Consider the following 21214-nt stretch of genomic DNA (forward strand, 5'->3'; position numbering starts at 1 on the left):
AGCAAATCTTGTCCATCATGTGTTTTTGAATCATGTCTCTCTTCCAGGCGCCTGAGCTGACCCCATATTTTTTGTTTTCTGGACGCTGCTGCTCCTTCTCTCCTATTTCTCTCCTCTTTATATTCCGCTAACTCAAAACACATCCGCACGTTTCAATTTCAGTCATGACGGAGTCGAAAGGCATTACAAAATAAGAGCATACTCGGAAAAAGAAACAGGCCACAACGCTTATATCTTTTATTTTGGACAAATGTGATTTTTGGGGGGTTTTTGTGATTGTTTGGATACAAAAAAAAATATTGTGATTTAATTGCACACCCCTTGGAGTATGCAGTATAATTATTACAAATGAAATACAAGATTTGGTAGTTATTATAGTTTGAGTGTCAAAAATTCACAGTTTGCATGCTAACAATATATTCAGCCTCAGATCTGACAGCGATTAAAGTTGCAAATCCCGCTAAAGCTCACACAAAGCGTTGGAATACCTGACATCGTGGTAATTACCAGTAAAATTCTGATCACTTTTTATTAAGATGTTAAAAAAAAAAATCCAAACTATTTGATCAAAACCCATGCAGTTCAAAAGGCCATGCAGAGCTGATTAGCTTCTCCACAGGCTCATTTCAGGTTTCGTTACAATAATAATTAGCCTGATGCTAAAACATGCAAATGGTGAATGGATGAAAATAGTTAAAGTGCTCGATCGTTCAGTCCAAGTACATCAGTTTCTGTTGGAGAGTCCAAAACCTGGCATCCCGACACTGTTTCTGTCACTCTGAATCAACTTGAAATCACAATAGTTTACCTCAGCTGTGATTTGTTAGGGCGGCTAAGTGCATCACTTCTAAATCATAGGCTGTCAAAGCAGATGACGTGAAACTTTATTTATTCCAGAAGCATTTCTTCTAAACCGTGCATACAGATTCATGCAGGAAGTATCCAAACTAATAAGCTACAGATCCAACTCTCTCCTTCAAGTTTGATTCTTGTAGAGGGTTTTGCAGGTAAGCCCAAATTAATTCATACACTTTTGTCGCATTAGGTTTAAAAAAATATTTTCAATAAACCAATACCTTGTTTATTTCACTCCAGACAATAAAACAATGCAAAATGAGTATCTTTTTTAAAAAAAATCTGGTTTTATTTATATTTTACTAACAATTTTGTCAAAAATAATTTACACTTTTCTTAATAATTGGCGGGAAAATCAAATCAAAGTGTTCTCATAATTTCTGAGCAGCTGCTTACATATTTTCCAAGCCTTCTTGTTTATTCTGTTAGAGAAATGTTTGGAAGATACTTTAAAAAAACAATAGTTAAAAATGCCGTCCACCTTTAAATTGGCCTAGATTTTCTTAATTTTGGGAGATGGGTAATTGGCCGATACTTGCATGTGAAACCTATCTTATCTACCTCTGCAAAGGTCTGAAAATCAGCCGCTGTGCCCCGTTTTCTCTGCCATGAGAGGGGCAAACAATCGTCACCCTACTGTTGCCAGTGTAGTGACTTTGTCACTATATTTAGCAACTTTTCAGTCAAAAAAGTAAATCTGGATCAACCACAGCCAGAACTGGCAGGTCAGGGTTTTTTAAGATCAGTGATCAGCCAGAAAACTGCAATTGATGCACTCCTAGTAATAAATATATGAAAGTCGTAGCCTTCTTGTCCTGAAATAGCTAAATATTTTTGATATTTGTATAGTTGAAATAACACAAGGGCAACGGTCTCAGTTGGAGGGAAAATGTAAAGAAAAGCATCAGCGTTCAAAGAATAAACACTCAGTTTGCTTGATGCCTCAAAATTCTTTGGGAAGAAAAAATAACTACTAAACATCGTTCAGTTTTTACTCATGCAGTTTTAGGTGCAGATCAAATAAAGTATTTGGTAGAGTTTGCTTATTTTTCAGCCTGACATTTCCACCACTTTCATCTATATCTGAGGTATACGGGTTTTCCTGCAAATTAACTCAACAGTACAAAGTGGGAGAGAAGAAAATATGGAAAAAAAGGACCTACTCATCACCTTTTTCTGCAAGTATTCAAAGGGACAGTTGGGCGAGTTTGCATGCTTTAGGAAAAAAATTTTAAATGAGGTGGTATGGTGGGCAAAGCCAGTTATATGAGCCAAAAGCTGCTGGACACTTCAGATCAAACGTTCTTCACCCACCAGTCTATCTGCTCTCCCTCTTCCACCAAAGTGTTTCTTGCTGGGAGAATAGAAATAATAAAAGATGGCTAACCACAGGCGAAGCCAGAAAGGAAATTCAAGTGAAAGGTTGGTAGCATTTATGGGAGGATGGATCACTTTCAATTACCGTCCCCCCACCCCAAATCCCTTTTCATCTTCACAAAATGATGGGTTATTACCCACAATGCTCCACCAGGATTGGTTTAAGAATCGTACTGGACACAAGGAAAAAAAAAGAAAGAAAGAAAAAAAGAAACTCAGGGTAAACACACACACTCCAAGACCCTGGTCCCACAAAGATTTATATGATTGTAAACCCCAAGAATGTTTTAAAAAGGGATGATTTTTCTTTTTCTTCCCAGTCCTCATCTATTTGGGCTACTTTACCAGAATAATCCAAATAAATGACTCTAATGTCAAGAAGCTTTTTCTTTTCTTTTTTCCCCCCCTGCTTGTTAATGATGTGAAAAACATGCCCATTTTTAACTTCTCCTGAAGATAGGAAAGAGAAGAGAACAAGCTATTGCGTATTAATCCTCATAAGGTTTTTTAATATTCAGTGATGAAACTTTAATCAATAATCCATGATTTCTTTTTCTTTCTTAGTTACAAATATGACAATTAGGCCCATTTTCTTAGGCACAGTGCAAGACAATGAAAGACAAGAACATGATTTTCAAAAAACCACAATTTGTCTGGATCTTTATTTACAGAGCTATTCAATAAACTAGAATATTATTGAAAAGTCGACTTATTCCATTGAAACACATCATGTAGATTAATTGCACACAAATGAATATTTGAACCTTTATTTCTGTCCGTTATGATAGTTTTCCACTTGTAGTTAACAAAAACATGACATTTGAAATTAGAATATTACATCAGAATAATTTAAAAAAAACATTTTTAATACATAGCATTAGTAAAAATTATGTTTAACACCTGCTTAAAGGTGCTTTTAATCTGACGAATGACTCATTGGAACGTATATTCTGCTTTATCGTTATGACTGTACTGGCATTTTTCACCGTGATATTATGCTACTTAATGACTTCCTATTAAAACTTTCACCTGCCTGTTGCTCACTTTGCCCATGTCTTCGTCTGGTTTGATCTCCTCAGAGAGCAGTTCCTCAAAACCAACGCCCAGCTCACCTTCCGCTGTCGTCAGCTCCTCTCTGAGCTCTCCTACATCTACCCCATCGATGTGGTAAGACTGCCGCCTGATGCTCCTGTTCTGCACAACACAACATTTTCCATTCATTTTATGGATTTTTTTATTTTTTGTACTGTGTCCAGTGTGGCACTTTGAATTTTTGACACTTTGTCAAGGTGAGGCCCAACAGATTTACTTTCACAAGTGGAACATTGCAGCTTTTGCTATGATGGTCCACTTGATACGTTAATAAACTTAATTAGAAATTGCTTTGGGTTTATTTTAAATTTAGTGGACACAGAGATAGAAAATAAATTATGAAAGGTGTGGGAAAGAATGAGATAAGAGGAGAGAAAGAAAGGTAGAATGCATCCTAGGAGTCTGCTTCATCACCTGCAGAAAGAGAAAAAAAATAAAACAGACAAGACATAGTAACAAACAAAATATCCACATGTAGTAACTACAACATCACTTAAAAATACACAAGATGTATTTTAAATGGCTTGTTTTACCTCTATGCTACTTCTCACTTCATTTTAAACACGTCACATAGTCTAATGATTGCAAACGTTAGGAAAAGGATCCAATTCTTGAGTCTCTGTTTGTCCGGTCCTCGGTTGGCACCGATCGAGCCGAAAATGATCACCAGCTGATTTCTCTGTGCGTCTCCGAAGACAGAGCACTAATCACATTTTAAAAAAGCTCTGGAGACAGTCTTTGATGTGCCTTCTCCCCCCAGACCTCCATTTTTAGTCCAAAATAATGTCTAATTTCCTTTAATATCCATTCCACAGTTCACATTTCACTGCTTTCGGAGATCATCCAGAGTCCTCACAATTCTGTCGATTCCTCACAGACTCATTATAATCACTCAGTTTTGTAAGATATTTGGCTCTCAAGTTTAAACTTTGGAATGCGGACACCACAAGACAATAACCGGATGATGATTTAAAGCACATCCATCTGCCAGCTGCGCACCGTTTCCTCCCCCATGATCCCTCATCTTGTGTGGGGTTGTTTCTGCTGGCTGCTTGTTGTCCTTAATATGAAACTTCCTATTTAAATCCGCAGGTCAATCAGTCGGATTATGTCATCTGTGGAGTGAAGCTGCCAAACTCGGACGACTTTCAAGGTAATTTAGTATGTGTCTGTGTTTGTGTTTTAGGTTACAGGGAAGGAAAAGCATGCAGAACGATTTATTCATCTTCCTTTTAAAGCTTGTGAAGGTGGATCGATGTTTACTGAAGGATCTGGAACGTTCCGCCTCTTGCGGACTGAAACGCCTCGCTAAACTGACAATTACACGTGAACCATGGCGTGCATGTCCCTTTTTGGACAGAAAATAAGTCAGATGGCTATGTTTATTATTATTTATTAGATCAAATCATGGAAACACAGGAAAGTGTGGCTTTGTTTTGTTTTATTCAGATGTGCCTGTGAAAATTAAGTGGACCTCACCTGGTTTCAATGAGAACTTGGTTAATTCGGTTCTTTTCCAAATACACTGTGTGGTTAATTTGCTTCCTTAAGTTCCCTCATGCGTATTGTTGGTCTCCTTATTTTCCCTTCTTTTTGGAAAAATCATAATGAATGGAAAGAAATAATCCAATATTTTTCCATATTTTTTTTAGCTTTGTAGTTACAGACATAAAGAAAAAGAAGGTGGCTCCATACTGAGTTGGACAAAATAAAAACAAAGACTGGAAGGAATTTGTTTTGGGGATCTTTACCTATGACAATAATTGGGAGTTTTATGCTCCAGACGGCTTAGATTTGTCAATCTGGTTCGCCTCAAAACTTAGGTCTTGGCACGATTGAAGTGAATTCTGTGAATGCCAAGTGGAAACTGCTTTAAAAGCAGGAAGTGAACCATAGTGCAGGGCGTTCTGGGTAAATACAACCAAAACAAACGCATGAGTCTTGTGTTAGCGGGAAAAATACTTTGCCAGAGACAAAAGAGAAATCCTACAACCGCTAAAATCTGACGCCACTCAATTTTTGTTTACATTTCGTGAAGGAGGAAGTTGCCCTCAGTGTCTTCTTCAGTTGTTCTAGAAGGTCAGTGTTTGTCCCTTTCCGGCCACCACTGGAAAGGGACTAACCAGGTTTTTAAAGAGTTTGCTTTGTTTGGTTCAGTGCGGTGTGAAAGCAAGCTGCAGCAACTGAAAACGTAGCAAATATTGCAATTTTAGTCTTAAATCAAACCAAGTCTATGGTATCAGGTGTGAAAACACCCCGAGTCGAAGGCTCCGTCCACGTGGGGACGATTTTAGGTGTATCCATGAAAGTTTTTTGTCCCTTAGGCTGTTCAGTGTAAATTATTGGGATAATTGTGAAGGGAAAGGTAATGGCTGTTATGTTTTAACACCAAGAAAATCTGAAAATTGTGATGAGCGTGTGTATTCAACTTAAATTTAAAAAAAAAACTAAAACAAAAGAAAAACAACAACTTTCAGATGTTTACTAATATTTTTGTTTTCTTATTTTAGCAAACTGCTGAACTCTTTTTCTTTTTCATTGATTCAGACACTTGCTCATGGTTTCCTCGTCATGTGATGTTTGTATGTCATTACAAAGAAGTGGAACCCTATCGCATGTTGACTTCTTTTCTTTTAAATTCTCTTATGTAAAGCAAGTTCTTTGGTCTAAGATTTTTATCCCACACTAGGCTTTTTTTGTGTGTGTGATCCTTTAGAAAGACAGAACTTTAGAAAACATTTGCTGAACTGGGAATTTTGCTTTCTGGCCCCGTATTTTGTACCACTTCCCAAACATTTCTCCCACATGAGCGTGACCGCTCATCTTCCCTCAGATACTCTGTTTCAAAGTCATCTTCTGTTGGTTGATTATGCGATTTATTATTATTATAGTTTGGATTCATACTTTGCGGACATCATGTCAGCGCAATTCATTTTCCCATGTAACAGAACACCAAAACGAAGCAGACAGGGATGCACAAAGCTTTGAAGTTTTGGCCGGAATGAAATACCTTTTTTCCTGACTGAATAAATGTGCCGCCGCCTCGGGTTGGATTCGCTTTACACGACGGCCTCACAGGCTTTGATGTGTTAATGTTGTCTCTTTAAAAAGCGGATGAATGAACAAGTCTGAGTTAAATCCTGTCTGTGCCGCAGCAAAGGATGATGGGAGCGTGGCGGTCGCCCTGGGTTACACGGCACACCTGGTCCTGATGATCTCCTGCTTCCTCCAGCTCCCTCTCCGGTACCCGGTGATCCACAAGGGTTCCCGCTCCTCCATCAAGGACACCATCACTGACAGACTCACTGAGAAGGAGAGAGAGTAAGTTAGACCCGACAACGAGTCTGGACCTTCATAATTGACTATTGACGTTTGATGTATGTGATGAGGAATTACATTTATGTGAAAACATGTGAGATGGAAACCATTTTCCAGTGCAGAAGGAAGGTTCTGGATTGGATTTCGTAGGTGGTCTATTAAATGTAGGACATGGCTCTCTCAGGGACCTGTGTCTTGCCTGGACAGAATATCCTGTCGGCAGGCGCTGCTCTTTGCGTCATCTTTCTTAAAGATCCAAAATTTTTTGCCTGAATTATTTTTCTGGATGATTTCTTTGACTTCGCTTCCAAAGTTCCCGCTGAGCCAAAAGAATCCACTATTCCGTCAATAAATATTCGCACAGAATTTACAAATAAACTTCAGCTCTTGTTTTTCTGTAGCGAGAATGTTGCTTCTTTTTTACATATGTGTGTGTGCTGGCGTGTGTTGGCGTGCGTTTGTCTGTGTGTTGTTTGTTGAAGGGCTATTTCTCCCTTCTAGCCTCACAGAACCAAGACAGAAAACAGTTGATATTTTGTCTCCAGTTCAGCGGTTTTCACTCTTGGAGCTGAGATTTTGTTTCCCAACTTGCATAAAAATAGTTGGATCCATTTTATATAAATGCCACAAAACACACACAAAAATGTCCAACTGATCTGGCTCTGATTGCCTGGAGTCCTTTCTTCCACCTGAGATCTTTCTGTGGCTACTCTGAACCGAGTGGCGTCTCGTTATTCTTGACAATCTCTGCTCCATGTCTCATTCAAGTTTGGCTCGATTTTCTTTTTTTTTTTCTTTCTAAATTTGTCCCCCAAGAAATCTCTCTACTCCTGTTGATCTCTCGGGGATTGCTGGTGTACCTTCTGGTTTCAGTCAGTTTTTGACCTTTTCGTCCAGAAATGTTGGGAATGAAAGACTTTACAGATCAGATCTGACAAACACTGACCTTCTTTAAGCAAAACGTATTATGCTACCAGAGGAGTAGATCCTCACCTCAACTGAAAAACTTATAGCACTTTTAAATGCAGCTGCATTTAAAAAAAATCCCAATTTGTTATTTTGAAATATGCCAGGTTTTCTTTTTTTTTTTTACTATAAAAATCTCTTTTCAATTTCAAAATATGCAGCAAATGATCATTAAAGTGGACATATTGTTATTTTTGTCATATACTGTTGATTTGATATAAATTGAGAAACCACTCAGCTCCTTCAGACTAACGGCAGCAGCAGTTAGCAAACAGCTGGTGGAACTGCGTGTCTACTGAGCTCATCATACAAACTCCTTCTCTGTTCAGCTCTCCTAAGAACATTTCTAAAAGGTATAATGAGAAGCATTGCTGTGATGACAAGTTGAAGGCAGAATGTCAGAAAAAGCCAGAGCTTCTTAAAGAGACAGAAGCCCAATTTCAAAGTGTCACATTTTGAAATCAAATTTCTTTGAAGTTATGTTTGATATATATGTCATTTTTGTAACAACTAAGGATAACATACTTTTCTTGATTGTGCTCTTTCCAGGCACATATTTTCCTATGTGCCTGGAAAATACATAGTAATGCCCCTTTACGGTCTGTATGGCTGAAATGTTTCATGCTATTTTATAACTCAACATTTTGCCCTTTGTTAATAGACTTCAACTTGGGTATTGTTTTTGGTAGGGCGGCTTTGGCCAGCAGGCACGTCTTTGGCTTCAGAATCCCATAATGGTGACAAACCACCTAATTGCACGAAGCAAACATCCTGTGAATAATCTTTGTTTTACAATCCAACAATAAATTTGTTAACCCAATAAAATAGATCTTGTGGGATCAAGTGTAATCATGCCTGTTTAGCTTTGGTTGCGGTGACTCAGGATGCTGATTATTTGTTTATCTAGAAACCCTCCCCCCCCAAAAAAACACATTTCCACAGTGCTGTCATATAAACAGCACTATAAGGGGGGATTTTTCCTTTTTATACAAACATGTACAGAGTTGTAAATTGCCCGTCTTCTCTGATTATGACAGCAGATGGACTGAAGTCAGATGCCGAAATATTTTGGTTTGGCTGTGAAATGCTACAAAACACACCTCTGAAACTTCCCATCTTTCAGAAGAAGCACAGCCTCTTTGTGTTCAGGTTAAAGCAGCGACTCTGGTTTGGTTTTACAAGCAATTGTAGCTAAAGTGTGGCCCATTTATCTTGCGTCCAATATTTCCTTCCATTAAGTAGTTATCTGTTCTTTCTCTATCTGTTATTCGAGTTGAAATAACTTGACAGAATGCAATTCAGCTGGAAATGTGTATTTACTTTAATCCACATTTGTTTAGTGTGAAAGCACTTGCAGACACAATTGTGTGTTGACTCAAAGATTTTTTCTGAGCCCTTACACATGAAGAAGAAAAAGAAAAACAACCCAATTTTATGCTTGGATAGATCGACTCGGAAGGCCAGACTGGTTGTTAGCAAATTGAGACAGGTGTCAAATACGGGCTGGTGTTGTAAAAATGTAACTTCGGCACAGTGTGTCCCCAGTCAATAAGTTGAGTTCACGACATCGACAGTGTAATTTTCCTATACGTGACTCAGTGCTGACAGATTTTTGTGATCAAATCGATTCGGTTCCGTCAGGCTTGACTAAAAGAATTAGAACAACATGGTGTTCCTGAAAAGTATTTGCCCCTTTGTTGCTCTTATATTTTTCAGATCATTGAACAGATTTTAATATCAGATAAAGAAAGATGACCCAATTAGATAGCATTTAAAAACAGTTTTCAGCTCATAATTTCATTCATGGAGAGAAAAAAGCCTGAGTCACCTTAAAAGTAATTGCTCTTTAAATCAAAACGCGCTCTCTTACATCTACGTATGTGGCTAAATTTCGCCTACTCTTCTTTGCAGAATTATTTAGAATCCACCACATTGAAGGGTTTTCAAACACAAACAATTCACTTATAGTCTTACAACTGCATGTTAATTGAATTTAGATCTGGACTTTGACTAGGTGCCTCTAAAACCTTTCTTTTGTCATCTGTGAGCCATTTAGTAATGGACTTGGATGAGTCATTAGTGTGCTTGTATAGAAGAAGTAACTATTTTTTATGTAGGGCTAGATTGACGTGAAGATTTTTTCCATCCATACATCCATTTTCTAACACCCTTGTCCCTAGTGCGGTCAGGAGGGGTACTGGTGCCTATCTCCAGCGAACATTTCGGGTGAGAGGTGGGGTTACACCCTGGACAGGCCGCCAGTCTGTCGCAGAAACATTTTTTCCTTAACAAATAAAACCTTTTTGTACTCTCTCAGGTCTGATAGTAAAATTTATTTGAAACTTTTAATCTTACACTTTTTGCACAGCATTGTACACAATGTAATGTTGTACTGTGTAAGAACATCTTTAATGCCATATCTTGGACTTTCATTGCCTCAAGGCAATCATGCTACTAACTGCGCCACCATGCAACTGCCATCCAAATAAAGTACATGTTTATTAGACTGCAGGCTCTTAAAGAGTGCCGGGGGAATTTTCTCTGAACCAAAACCTCTGCAAAAGATTCAAACCCTACTATTTAAGGTCTGAATAACTAGGACTCCAGGACATATTCAGCAAGTATCATCTGAAATAATAAAAGCAATCTTCTCTCCTTTGTAATTTAATTGCTCAGACAGACGGAGATAAACTCTTCTCTTCTTGATTTGTTTTTGTGTTGCCTTGGTAGCAAATTGAACCTCCCGGTATTTGCAGTCTTTTCAGGTGTTCAGAGATCAGAACACGTAAATCACACAGCATGCCTTTTGACGGTCTTTGCATCATGCCTTGGGGATGTAAACACATCACTTCCTTGCTATGTAACTTTCTATCGTTTTATTGTTTCAAGGCTGGCACGTAATTGAGGAAAACTATTCAGTTTGACAGTCTAACATCAGTCGGTGCTTTGTCTGGGTGCTTGATGTCTGGGGTGATTTGCTGAGACGTTCTGTAATGGCAGAGAGGTCAAAATGATTAATATTTGTGTGTGTTATGGTCTTGTAACCATGCATCAGGAAGCAACTGAGCATTGTGAAAATAATTGCATGCTTCGGACGGACTTTCTGTACTGTGGATTTGACATTCCTCACATTCAAAAGTTCAGTAGATAAAAACATTTAAGAGATGAGAAACACTTGATGTAATCTATTTTTTAAAAAGAGACCAGCTTCCACTTGTCTGTACTTTCACCCCTATATTTATACATTGCTTTGTTGATCATCATCATCTTTTTAGCTGCTTGCTCAACATACCAGATTGTTTTCCTTCGTCTCTCCATCTGTTGCATCCTCTGTCACACCATCGCACTTCAAATCTTCCATCACCCATTAACCTTCATGCTTTTTCTTTTTCTTTTTCTCTGGCAGCTCAGCATCCTTTGCCAAAGATGTTTAATATCCCTCTGCATTCTTCCAAACCGTCTTGGCCTTTTCTCTCAACGTTGTCTCCAGTCTGATCAACCTGAGCCATCAATGCCATTTACTTATTTCTGGGCTGAAGCGTCTCATGTCTAAGATAACGTTAGATGAAATTTTGTGTGTTATCTAATTGTTAATGATGTTTTGGGATTCTGAATTTGACTTTATGATTGGATCGAATTGGCTCTGCCTTGAGATGATGTGTTGTGAAATAAATGAAATGGTTTGTACTGAATTGAAGACAAACACTCAAGACTACGTGTAGTAAAAACAAAATAATACACGAGAATCTGTTTTAAAAAGCAGAATAACACCAGTGTTTAAAAATTTCTGCTCTTTTCGCACTCAAAGTGTTGCATTCTTTCACCAGCAAAGATGCACTTGCAGAACTGGCATGTAAATAAGCATAGACGCTTTCACATCCACCACTGACTTTTTTATGAAGATAAACTGCTGGGAGGAAAGTGTGTCAAGGAAAAACATTTAAAGAGCTTGTGTTGAATATCAACCTCTCTTTTTGTGCGTGTGTGATTATGTCTGACAACAGCTGGAGAGGCTCACTGGGAGTCACTTAACACATTTCCAGCCCTACCAAGCAGGATATTTACATTGACGTCAGGCAACAACAACAAAAAAGAGCCATTAACTCGTTGAAAAGACATGACAGGCCACCATTGCTCTTAGGTGTTCCTGAGTGGGGCCAAACATTTGGGTTAACTTTCTACCCTCTTTCTGCATGTTTATGACCCCTGGAGCCGCGGTGGGCAGCAATGATGTGCGTGGAGATAGAACGCAACTAGTTTCCGCAGAAGGTGTGCAAAAATGGGTAATCAAAGTATGGGAAAAAGGTAACTAGTGGTGATGAGTGTCAGGTTTACATGATGAGATGGTGTAGGATCAGATCTTTAAAGCCTCAAGCAGACGATTTACATTGATGCACACATTTAGTTGCATTTATCGGTGAAGTTTCCTTTTGAATCTAATTGTTTCGACTTGCCCTCCTCTGCTCTCTCATAAACCTTTATGTCATTTTAGGATGATTTCACAAACCTTAGTCAGATTGTTACTGAAGAACCTTTGAGACTGGAACTGAATTATTCAAGTTTTGTTGTGAGATCAACAGACTTTTGCTATGTGTCCGCATTAATCCGGGTGCTACAAGCACCAGAGCTTTACTGTGGTAAAAAGTATGTGAAGATAATCCACCCTTTTGAGTTTGGTTAATGTCACTATCTGTTCCCTTCTGTGGGTTGGCAATAATGGTTGCCTTCTTTCAAATGGAAGCAGATTTTGCAACAGGAAAACCTGTCAAGTCCTGTGTTGATATGAACTGTTTGTCTCAGTAAAAAATGGGGCAGAATTTCAAACTGGCCCTACAAGAGTTTTTAGAGAAAGGTGTGGAAGAGGAGTAGACGTATTGGCAGGTAAGGGAAGTTTTTATTTGTGCTCTTTGACAATCTCAGAAACAATGTTGGACCAGTCCGAAATGTTCTCTATAATCAGCGGACATGTTGCGCCCACATTTGCTTACGTGGGGAGCTCTGTTCCAGTGTTTCTGATTGCATGGGGGAGAAATGGAGAGATGCAATCCAGATGCCCAAGGGTTTGACTGAGACCAGAAGCCAGCTATTAGAAATCAAGAGCTGCCTCCTATTGTTGTTCAAACGTATTGGGAGAAAAGATGGCTTATAAAGACCATATCACTGGCAAAAGGACAATGAATGTGAAAGGGATTTAGGCGGTCCCAACAGGTTCAAACACAAAACAAACTGTCCAATGATGTGCTGAGGTCTGTGTAAGCACCAAAGGAGGGAGGCCAGTTTGAAATTAGAGGAACCTCATTTCAATGGGAACGACATTATTCTGGGGCTTGACTATTTTTATGTCAGTTATCATTAAACAGACAAGATAGGAGTGGCAATCATACCCACCATGGTCAGCCATGCCTTTCATTGCTTATCAGTGTTTGTGACTGGAGTTTATAACCATCCAGAGATCTACCTGTCCATTGTCGTTCGCTCATCCAGGATATCCCAGACATACCTCTTCCCAGAGTCACTCTGGAACTCCTCTGGGAATCCCAGGGTACTCCAAGGCCAAAAGGGATGCATAGTCTGTCCAGTGAGTTCTGGTTCTGGCCTGGAATCTTTTTCCAGTGGGATGTGCCTTGAAAACCTCCAAAGGAAGGCAACCCAATCGACTCTTTCCAATGCAGCGAATCAGCTGCTCTACTTCAAGCTTCCCCCACATGGTGAAGCTCCTCATCTCACCTCAAACATGAATTAAGCCACCCTACTGAGGAAGCTCATGATGAGAGATGAAACGCTGACCAACGGGCAAATCAAAAGTTTCGCTTTTTGCCTCGGCTCCATCCTCATTTGTGATCAAGACGCCAAGATCCCTAAACTGACTGAACGTGACCTGGAAGGAGCAGTCAATCTTTTACTGGTTGAGGGCCACAGGGAGACACACACCTCTCCACGACTATTCCAGGAGATCACATCTATAAATACAACAAACAGGATCAAAGACAATGAGCAGTGTTGATGGAGTCCAGCTTGCAGTGAGAACAAGCTTGACTTTTTTGCCAAGATGGCAGACTAGTTGTTAAAAGCATCCCCAACAATGTAGGCCCAGACCACAGAGATGATTTTAGGTGTATTCACAAAGGGTTTTTTTTAGTCATTTAGACTGTGCATCCATACTGATTCGGCATCCTGAGAAACCGGAAATGATCATTTTTGACGTCAGGTTCCAGAGTGGATACATTTCAAAACAAACTGTCTTGTTGATGTCATAGATAGATGCACTCTCACCTGGCGCAGTTCTATCGTGAGACTCTGTGGGAGTGTTGCAGCGCCACCGATTGACTGAGTGTATCTATTACAGGTGCTGCGTCCTGTATTGGGCGTCAACATCGCCCTAGAAATGGCTCCAGAAACATGGTTGTATTTCTTGTTCATGTCTACACAACACATATGGATAAGACAGTCAATCTTCAGCATCTGATGGATTGTGAATATCCAGTCCCTTGTTTTACAGCCAGGGCAAAAACCTTCCTGCTCCTCTCGAATCTGTTTTGACAATGGAGATCAAAACTGTTACATTCAGATTCATGTGTAGATTAGACGTCCCCACAATGTCTAATCAGTTCACACAAATAAAATGGTTGGGAGTGTGCTGGTTTCAGACATCAGAAAACAAGGAAGCGACTTGCTGCGCCTTAAAATTCCCTTTGCTGCTGCCAACAGGTGATTGATTGTCAGTGATTTACAGTGATTTACTCCCACTTCCTTGTAGCCCAAATGACGGCATAATAAGGCACTATATAGTCTGTAAGAAAGCTTTGCTGCTAGAAATACTCAAATAATATAGAGAGTAACTGGTTCTTCCATTTAGCCTAATTAGTTGAAACAAATTACGCACACATGCTGTGTATTATAAACATTATTTGCATGTGGTATAAATCTACGCAGGTTTGTTTAGTTTTATCTGTAGATGAGTCCGGTGTTGTATCATGTAGATCAGTGGAAGTACATATTTTTTCGTCAATGAGAAACATTTTCCCTCCCGCTCTTTCAGCAACGAGTAATAATTTAGTGTAATTGCATAAATGTTTAGCTTCAAACGATCTTCCGAGCTGTGTATAGTGCCGTCTGAAAATGAATCAGCCATATGTTCATCCGTGTCCAATATACACTATAAAAAGCTGCTGCGTTCTTTAGAGGCACATAGAATTAGATCCCATCATTTGTTATTTCACAGCGATGTGCACGTGTTCAGCAGAGGCGCAGTCGCATAGTTGCTTTATTCTCCATAGGAGAGATAAACGAGGCAATCAGCTCCGAAGCCAGTTGATTTAAATCAAATTTGAAAACGGTCTATGATTTAGCGCCGTGCGTCAACTACAAAGGCTGTCCGGTGCTGGTCAGACTGTTTACTTGTCTTTTGAGGTTTTCTGCCAAATCGCTCCAGGACAATGGCGGTAGAGGTATATTTATAATAGCTCAGGAAAAGTGAGGGCGTCTTCACTAAGGTTGACAGGGTTGTTATATAAGCAGCCCTTCATCTTGGAAGTCCCGCCGTTGTCTAGGCTAGTCGAGCAAGCTTTGGCGATTCCTCATTAGAGAGATAACAAGAAGCATCTGTGTTCAAAAGCTTTCTGGAAGACTTTGTGGAGTAAAATCGGTTGCCGGACTAATGCTGTAGGATTTCATGTTCTTTAAGTGGAGAAACAAAGTGTGATTAAATGTTTCAGAAAATTCTATTATTTATGTTCTTAGTCACATCTCCTTAATAAGGAGCAATTTGTGTTGCATGTAATTGCTTGTAATAAGCCCCAATTAAAGTCAACATAGAGATTAGAACATTAAGTATGTGTCAATAGGTCATCTCTGAGCCTGAACTCAACATACAAGTCAAAGAAATAATTAGAAGATGCAGTTACTCCATTTTGTATAGAAATGTTAGAAAGTCACACTTTGTAAATAAACCTTTAATGAGGGCCACATCAGTTTTGTAGATTTAAAAAAAATATATATTTCATTTACATCTTAATAGGTCTCCATTAGTTTAGTCACAAATGCACAGCTTGCATGGCTTTATTGTTGACAAATCAAACCAATAATTTTTTTCCTATACTTATTGGTAGATCTTTTCACAGTCTATTTTTAAAAACTTTGTGATTGGGTTACATAATATGACATAACACTATTAACAAATACTTGAAATGAATTTTGTAAATGTAATGTAACATCCATTTAGTGATAGTTGTCAACAAACAACTAAAAAAAGATCTTTTTCATTTAATCGAAGCTGTTTAGATGTAAATGACAAATTCCCCATTCTGAAAATAAACTCAAAGAAAAAAGTGGAGCACCCAGACGTAATGGTCAGACTTGGAGGTCATCTGGCAAACATGCAGCTCAGCAATGGCTTTGTAATGAATTAATGAGCATAACTAGAACAAAAACAGGCCTGCTGGGGGTGCTTGTATACAGGTTCAGCCAGTAAACAAAGAAATTATGTCATAAATTCAATTTTGTCATTGAATTCAACTTGATCAATGCAGGGGACTAGCCACACATCCTGTTCAACATTTTTTTCCTAAATGTATTTTGCTCTGTTTACTTGCAAAACTACCTGCAGTCCTGTTAATACCAGCTTCACAAGGCATTTATACTCTTCCCAGCTTATGACAGATGTTAAAATAATTTCATTTAAAGTGTCAACATTCTGGTGGGTGATTTTTAACAATTTGATCAATATTGATTGAAATCATGTTTTATACTTGTAAAGATGGGACTCAGAGTGAACTTCCATTTTCACATGTGCGTTCAAACAAAGGAGCAAAACAACTGCAAAGAGAAAATGGCTGCTAATTAAGGAGCTGGGGTCTCTGGATAATGTTAGGAGCTGAGATGAAAAACCAGAACGACTACTGTACACCTCAGGAACAGACCAATGATGACAGAATAATTACGCTGTGGCCCAGCAGTCATTAAAACAGGTGCTTCAAGATACTGAAAGCTACATGAAACTTAGTTATGTTTGAACTGCGTCTATTTGAGGTTAGAACAATTTTTTTTTTCTTAAACCAAACCAAAAGTATTTATGTTCCCAAAATAAAACCCCCCAAAAAATCGATATCACCACTATAAAAGATAGGATGTGCTTTCTTTGCCTCTTTTTGTGTGTTTTTTGCACACGTGGACTATTAATTAAAATGTCTAAACAAGCACGCCAACACATGTGGCGACTTTGTATACATTAGAGCAGGTCAGTCAATCACTGGAAGCATTCCCACGTATCCTCGTGAAGCGCAGTTTAACAGAGGTCGACCACCCACAACACTGCGTCCTTCTTTAAACTCCTCCACTCAATAGAGTAAAAGCAGAGGGGAACCAAGAATCCAATACATTAGAAAATTGCTTACAATACATTGTTTCATCAGACATGCTTTTTAAAAATATATAAAAACAACAAAAATCAACTCAGTAACCATCCTTTGGGCCTTTTACAGCTTTTAAAAATCTTTGTTTACAAAGCTTAATGCATTTATAAAGTTTTATGTTGAACCAAGGGTGTCCAAAAAGTAAGCTCTGTCCATCACAGGGGGTTGATGGAGATGAAGACTTTTTATTTGTAGTCAAGGTAAAATTATAACTGGCATAATCTTCTTACAATGGGAAATGTTAAGCATGACAGTCTTTTTTTTTTGTAACCAAGCTTTTATAAAATGTAGGACCACTTCTGTCCAGACATTTTTACTGAAAAGCCGACTTTGCTGCACCTAAATCAACTTTTCTTTATATGGCTGAATATAGCAAGTGTTTTTGAAAGAAAGTGACCCAAATCCTCTTCTTATAACTGAGAATAAATTTGTTCAATCGAGCACCAATATAATTTACAAAATAGTCGCCTTTCATACAACAAACTTGCAAAATCCTTTTTGGATCTACAATGAATGACATCCCATCCTGCAAAAAAAAAGAAAAAGAAAAACTCATTACTTTGCTTGATTTCAGTTCTTTTTTTTTCCTTGGCCCCAAGTACTTTTGACTCGTTGATTTTGACAAAACGTTTATACACCCTTGTCTTAAGCCTTTACTTCATCATAACCTCTTTTTTCCTTTCTCTCTTTGCACAAATCGCCCGCAAATATGTTCAGTTAACATATGTTCAGTTAACTGGAGGCTTTAAAAGACATCATGTGCTGCTGACACCTGCCAGAAGGCCCCTGAGGTGGAGTCCGTGGCCGCGGTGGAGACAGTGATGCTCGATTAACCCGAGATGAAAGACGTATAACTCAGCCGGTTATTAAAATATCCCTCAGCAGAAATAACAGACCCGTGGTAAAGAGGGGGGTTTTAAAAAGAACACGGACAGGAAGATGGAGCGGGGTATGTCCTTTGGCTTCGTCTTATCACTGAAGTCACTTGTTTATTGGTTGCTCCCTGCTTTTAACGAGGCTGTCTGCATGGATAACTGGTGTCTAGAGCTTGCCGTTAAAAAAAATGGGCAGACCGGGGTTGTTTACTTTTATACTGTATTTCTCGCCCATAAAATCAGGGGACTTTCCTACAAGGTGCTGCTTTTGTCAGGGCTGCACACTTCTTATTAATTACACATTTGGGTCTCGCATGTTCGCCTGTCCTGTGGTGGTTGTTCTGATGGGAAACAAGGATATTTTTCTCCTTTCAAATCACTGTCATTTCTTCCTTTTTTTTTCACCCTCCCGTCTGCTTCACTCCGCGTTGAATATTGGCTAAATGGAAACAGATTTCATGTTTCACTAATCAGTCCTTGAGTGGACGTTGAAGTGAGCGGGGGTGTTGATTATGGCGCCTGTCAGATTCAGTTTGCGGTGTTTGAGCGGCCGACACATCGCTCTGTCGGAGCGGGGCGCGTCCTAGATATGTGGTGGAAGGGCTAAGTGGATCAGAAAAGATCGGACGGGATTTTTAAATTCACAACAAAATGAAACAAAATGCCAGGCAGATTGGGCAGGAAATGCAAGAAAGAAAAGGATAAGGTCACACCAATTCAGTCAACGTATTCAGAAACGGGTTAGACATGACCAGCGTCTCCTCCAGATTTGTGGGCGAATCTCTCTGCTTCGTCTGTTTATTCGGGGGTTTCCATGCTGATGGGCAAACATGGTGGTGATTTTGTCCTGTCCACTAGCAATGTGATTTATTTCATCCGGTCCAGAGGACTGTTTGACTTTATCCTCCTGGCTAAGTGATTGTAAAAGATCTTCATCTCCTCTTCCTCTGCTTTTATTTCTCTCCCAGACATAAACTACTAAAAATCTTTACTATCGTAGCAGACGCAATGGCCAGAGCAGATCTCTCTTAAAGCCAGAGGTTTTGATAAAAAAAGATAAATCATCGGCATTTCTCCTTTACGACGCCAAATCGGAGGAAAATTTGGAAAAGTCAGCAAAATAATAAAAAGATTTGCATTCATTACAGATGTAAAAAAAACAAAAAAAACTTGCAATCTTTTATTGCAATAGTCTCTTGCGTATTGTGACTGGGATTTATTTTTTTACCCAATCTTTAAATTGAATACAATAGTTCATCTATATTAAGAAATATTTTGGGGTAAAATCACAAATTCTAACAATCTCTGTAATTTACATTAGATAGACTAACACTTTTACAGAGTTTTAGTGTAGCTAAAAGAGTTTTTAGGAACTTTTCATTAGTAATCAAAGATTTTTCTTTTATCCTGGGGTATAAATAAGAAGCAACACAGTGTGTGGCATCATATTTCATTGAGGTTTTGGCCACCATGCTGGAAGAGTACCCATATAGCAAAGTGAGCATTTCTGATAAAACTGCAACATGGTTCTGAAAATTTTTTCTTCATGTCTTAGAACCATTTGTAGATTTTTTGTGAGTCAGTTTCCTCTTTATTGGGCTATTTATAAAGGTGCACTAATAAATCGACCTTGATTTCCTTAATTTTGGGAGATCTGCGATCGCCCGATGCTTTCAGGAGGAACCGATCTTGTTTACTCCTGCAAATGTCTGAAAATCAACCACTGTCCCATTTTTCTTTGCTGGTAAAATCAGATCTAGACACCACCAACCTGGGTGTTTTCATGGCGGTTTAAGTTTTATTGCCATATAATGCCACTCTGAAGTGTGTTGAAGCATAAAAATAGGAACAGGTTTTAAATGAACTGTTTAATTTTCATATAAATGTGTTCTTGCCTGTCCAACAAGCAACTTAGCACATTATAGAAAACCATATAAACAATGCATGTTTGAGCTAGGGCCCTGAATATCTACGAAATGCTGAAGATTTTAGTACCAAAGATGGGCAGATTGCCTCTGGTTTGTGCAGAAATATTTCAGAAAACATTCAGATGAGATGGACACATGTGATCTCCATTTCTGAGGACTCGACAGCACGATCTGTCATTAATCAGTAGCTGATATAATCTCATTTGCAATGCTTTTGGAACCTCTTCGATATTCAATAGAGCAGAGTCACAGTCACAGATGCCACTTCAAACTTTACTATGCAAATAAGAAGCTTTGTGTCAGTCTTTTTTTTTTTTTTTGTTCCCCCAGAGTTGGCATGGACTCCTCTGAGTTTGAGGTCCGTCACACAGTGGAAATGTGGACCGTGGTCAGACGAATCAGTATTCCAGATTCTATTGAAACCAAATGAAAGCCACGTGCTTAATTAATTCAGATTTTGGAGATCCTGGAGCGATGCGCGCTGCTTTCGGCAAGACATCTTTTCTATTTTATCTTAACTATACAGAAACCACATTCTGTGCACATAAGAAAGGCTTGGCTGAGGAAGAGGATGGTATTGGTACTGAACGAGATAGCCACAAAAGAGAACGTGAGAAGAATTTCAAACACAATGGATGCTGTCAGTCATTTTAGAATGAATTTGCGCATTAAACTGGATACACAAAAAAGCCTTGCTGGCAAATAAAATCAGGTTGGATGTAGGACTGAAACGATTAATCCGGATTAATCAGTAATTGAAGCAATCAACTAATTTTATTGAATAATCATTAACTGTAGTCAAAAAAGCCCAACACTACCAGAGCTGTGATTAAGCAAGAACTGTACAATATATATATTCAATTTTCATTGAAGATAGGGAAATTATTCATTTATTTCCGTCTTTTAATGCATTTCCAATAGTGAATAAATATGGCTTAGGTAGTTCAATGAAAAATGTGTGGAATGTGCAATTTTTTCTTTTATCCAATTAATCATCAGAATAATCGATAAAATACTTGATTACTATAATAATCGTTAATTTCAGTCCTATTTGGATGTTCAACAACATGAATGGTTTCCTCCTGTAGTTGCTCCTCCCCTTCCTTATGTCCAGATCTCCAACCACCCTCCCCCATTCCTGCCCTCCACTCCTCCAACATCCTCGTTTCGCCTGTGTAACAATATATTTGACTTTACTGGACGTCCCGGGAGGAATTCCTAGTGTTTGGTGAACCGGAGTCTCTCCAGAGTGATTTCAAGACATGGCAGACAGCGGTCATTAATCACTGCGCTGTGACTGAACCTGTGCGTTCATGACTTTACGTGTGTGGACTTTGGAATTGTCTCTGTTTTCCTTTTCATATGCAGTATGTTCATCAGCGATCACATCCTA

General features: G+C 38.8%; 1 protein-coding gene across 1 annotated transcript in view; it reads left to right on the forward strand.

Annotated features, from left to right (window-relative positions):
- uvrag (UV radiation resistance associated gene) overlaps positions 1–21214 on the forward strand; it is a 110295-nt gene that overhangs the window by 40147 nt on the left and 48934 nt on the right. The window contains exons 10-12 of the mRNA XM_032576413.1: positions 3312–3399; positions 4417–4477; positions 6480–6645. Of these exons, the coding sequence (XP_032432304.1) occupies positions 3312–3399; positions 4417–4477; positions 6480–6645 (315 nt within the window). The remainder of the gene's footprint in view (positions 1–3311; positions 3400–4416; positions 4478–6479; positions 6646–21214) is intronic.

The sequence above is a fragment of the Xiphophorus hellerii genome, chromosome 11 (genome assembly GCF_003331165.1).
Source record: "Xiphophorus hellerii strain 12219 chromosome 11, Xiphophorus_hellerii-4.1, whole genome shotgun sequence".
NCBI lineage: Eukaryota > Metazoa > Chordata > Actinopteri > Cyprinodontiformes > Poeciliidae > Xiphophorus > Xiphophorus hellerii.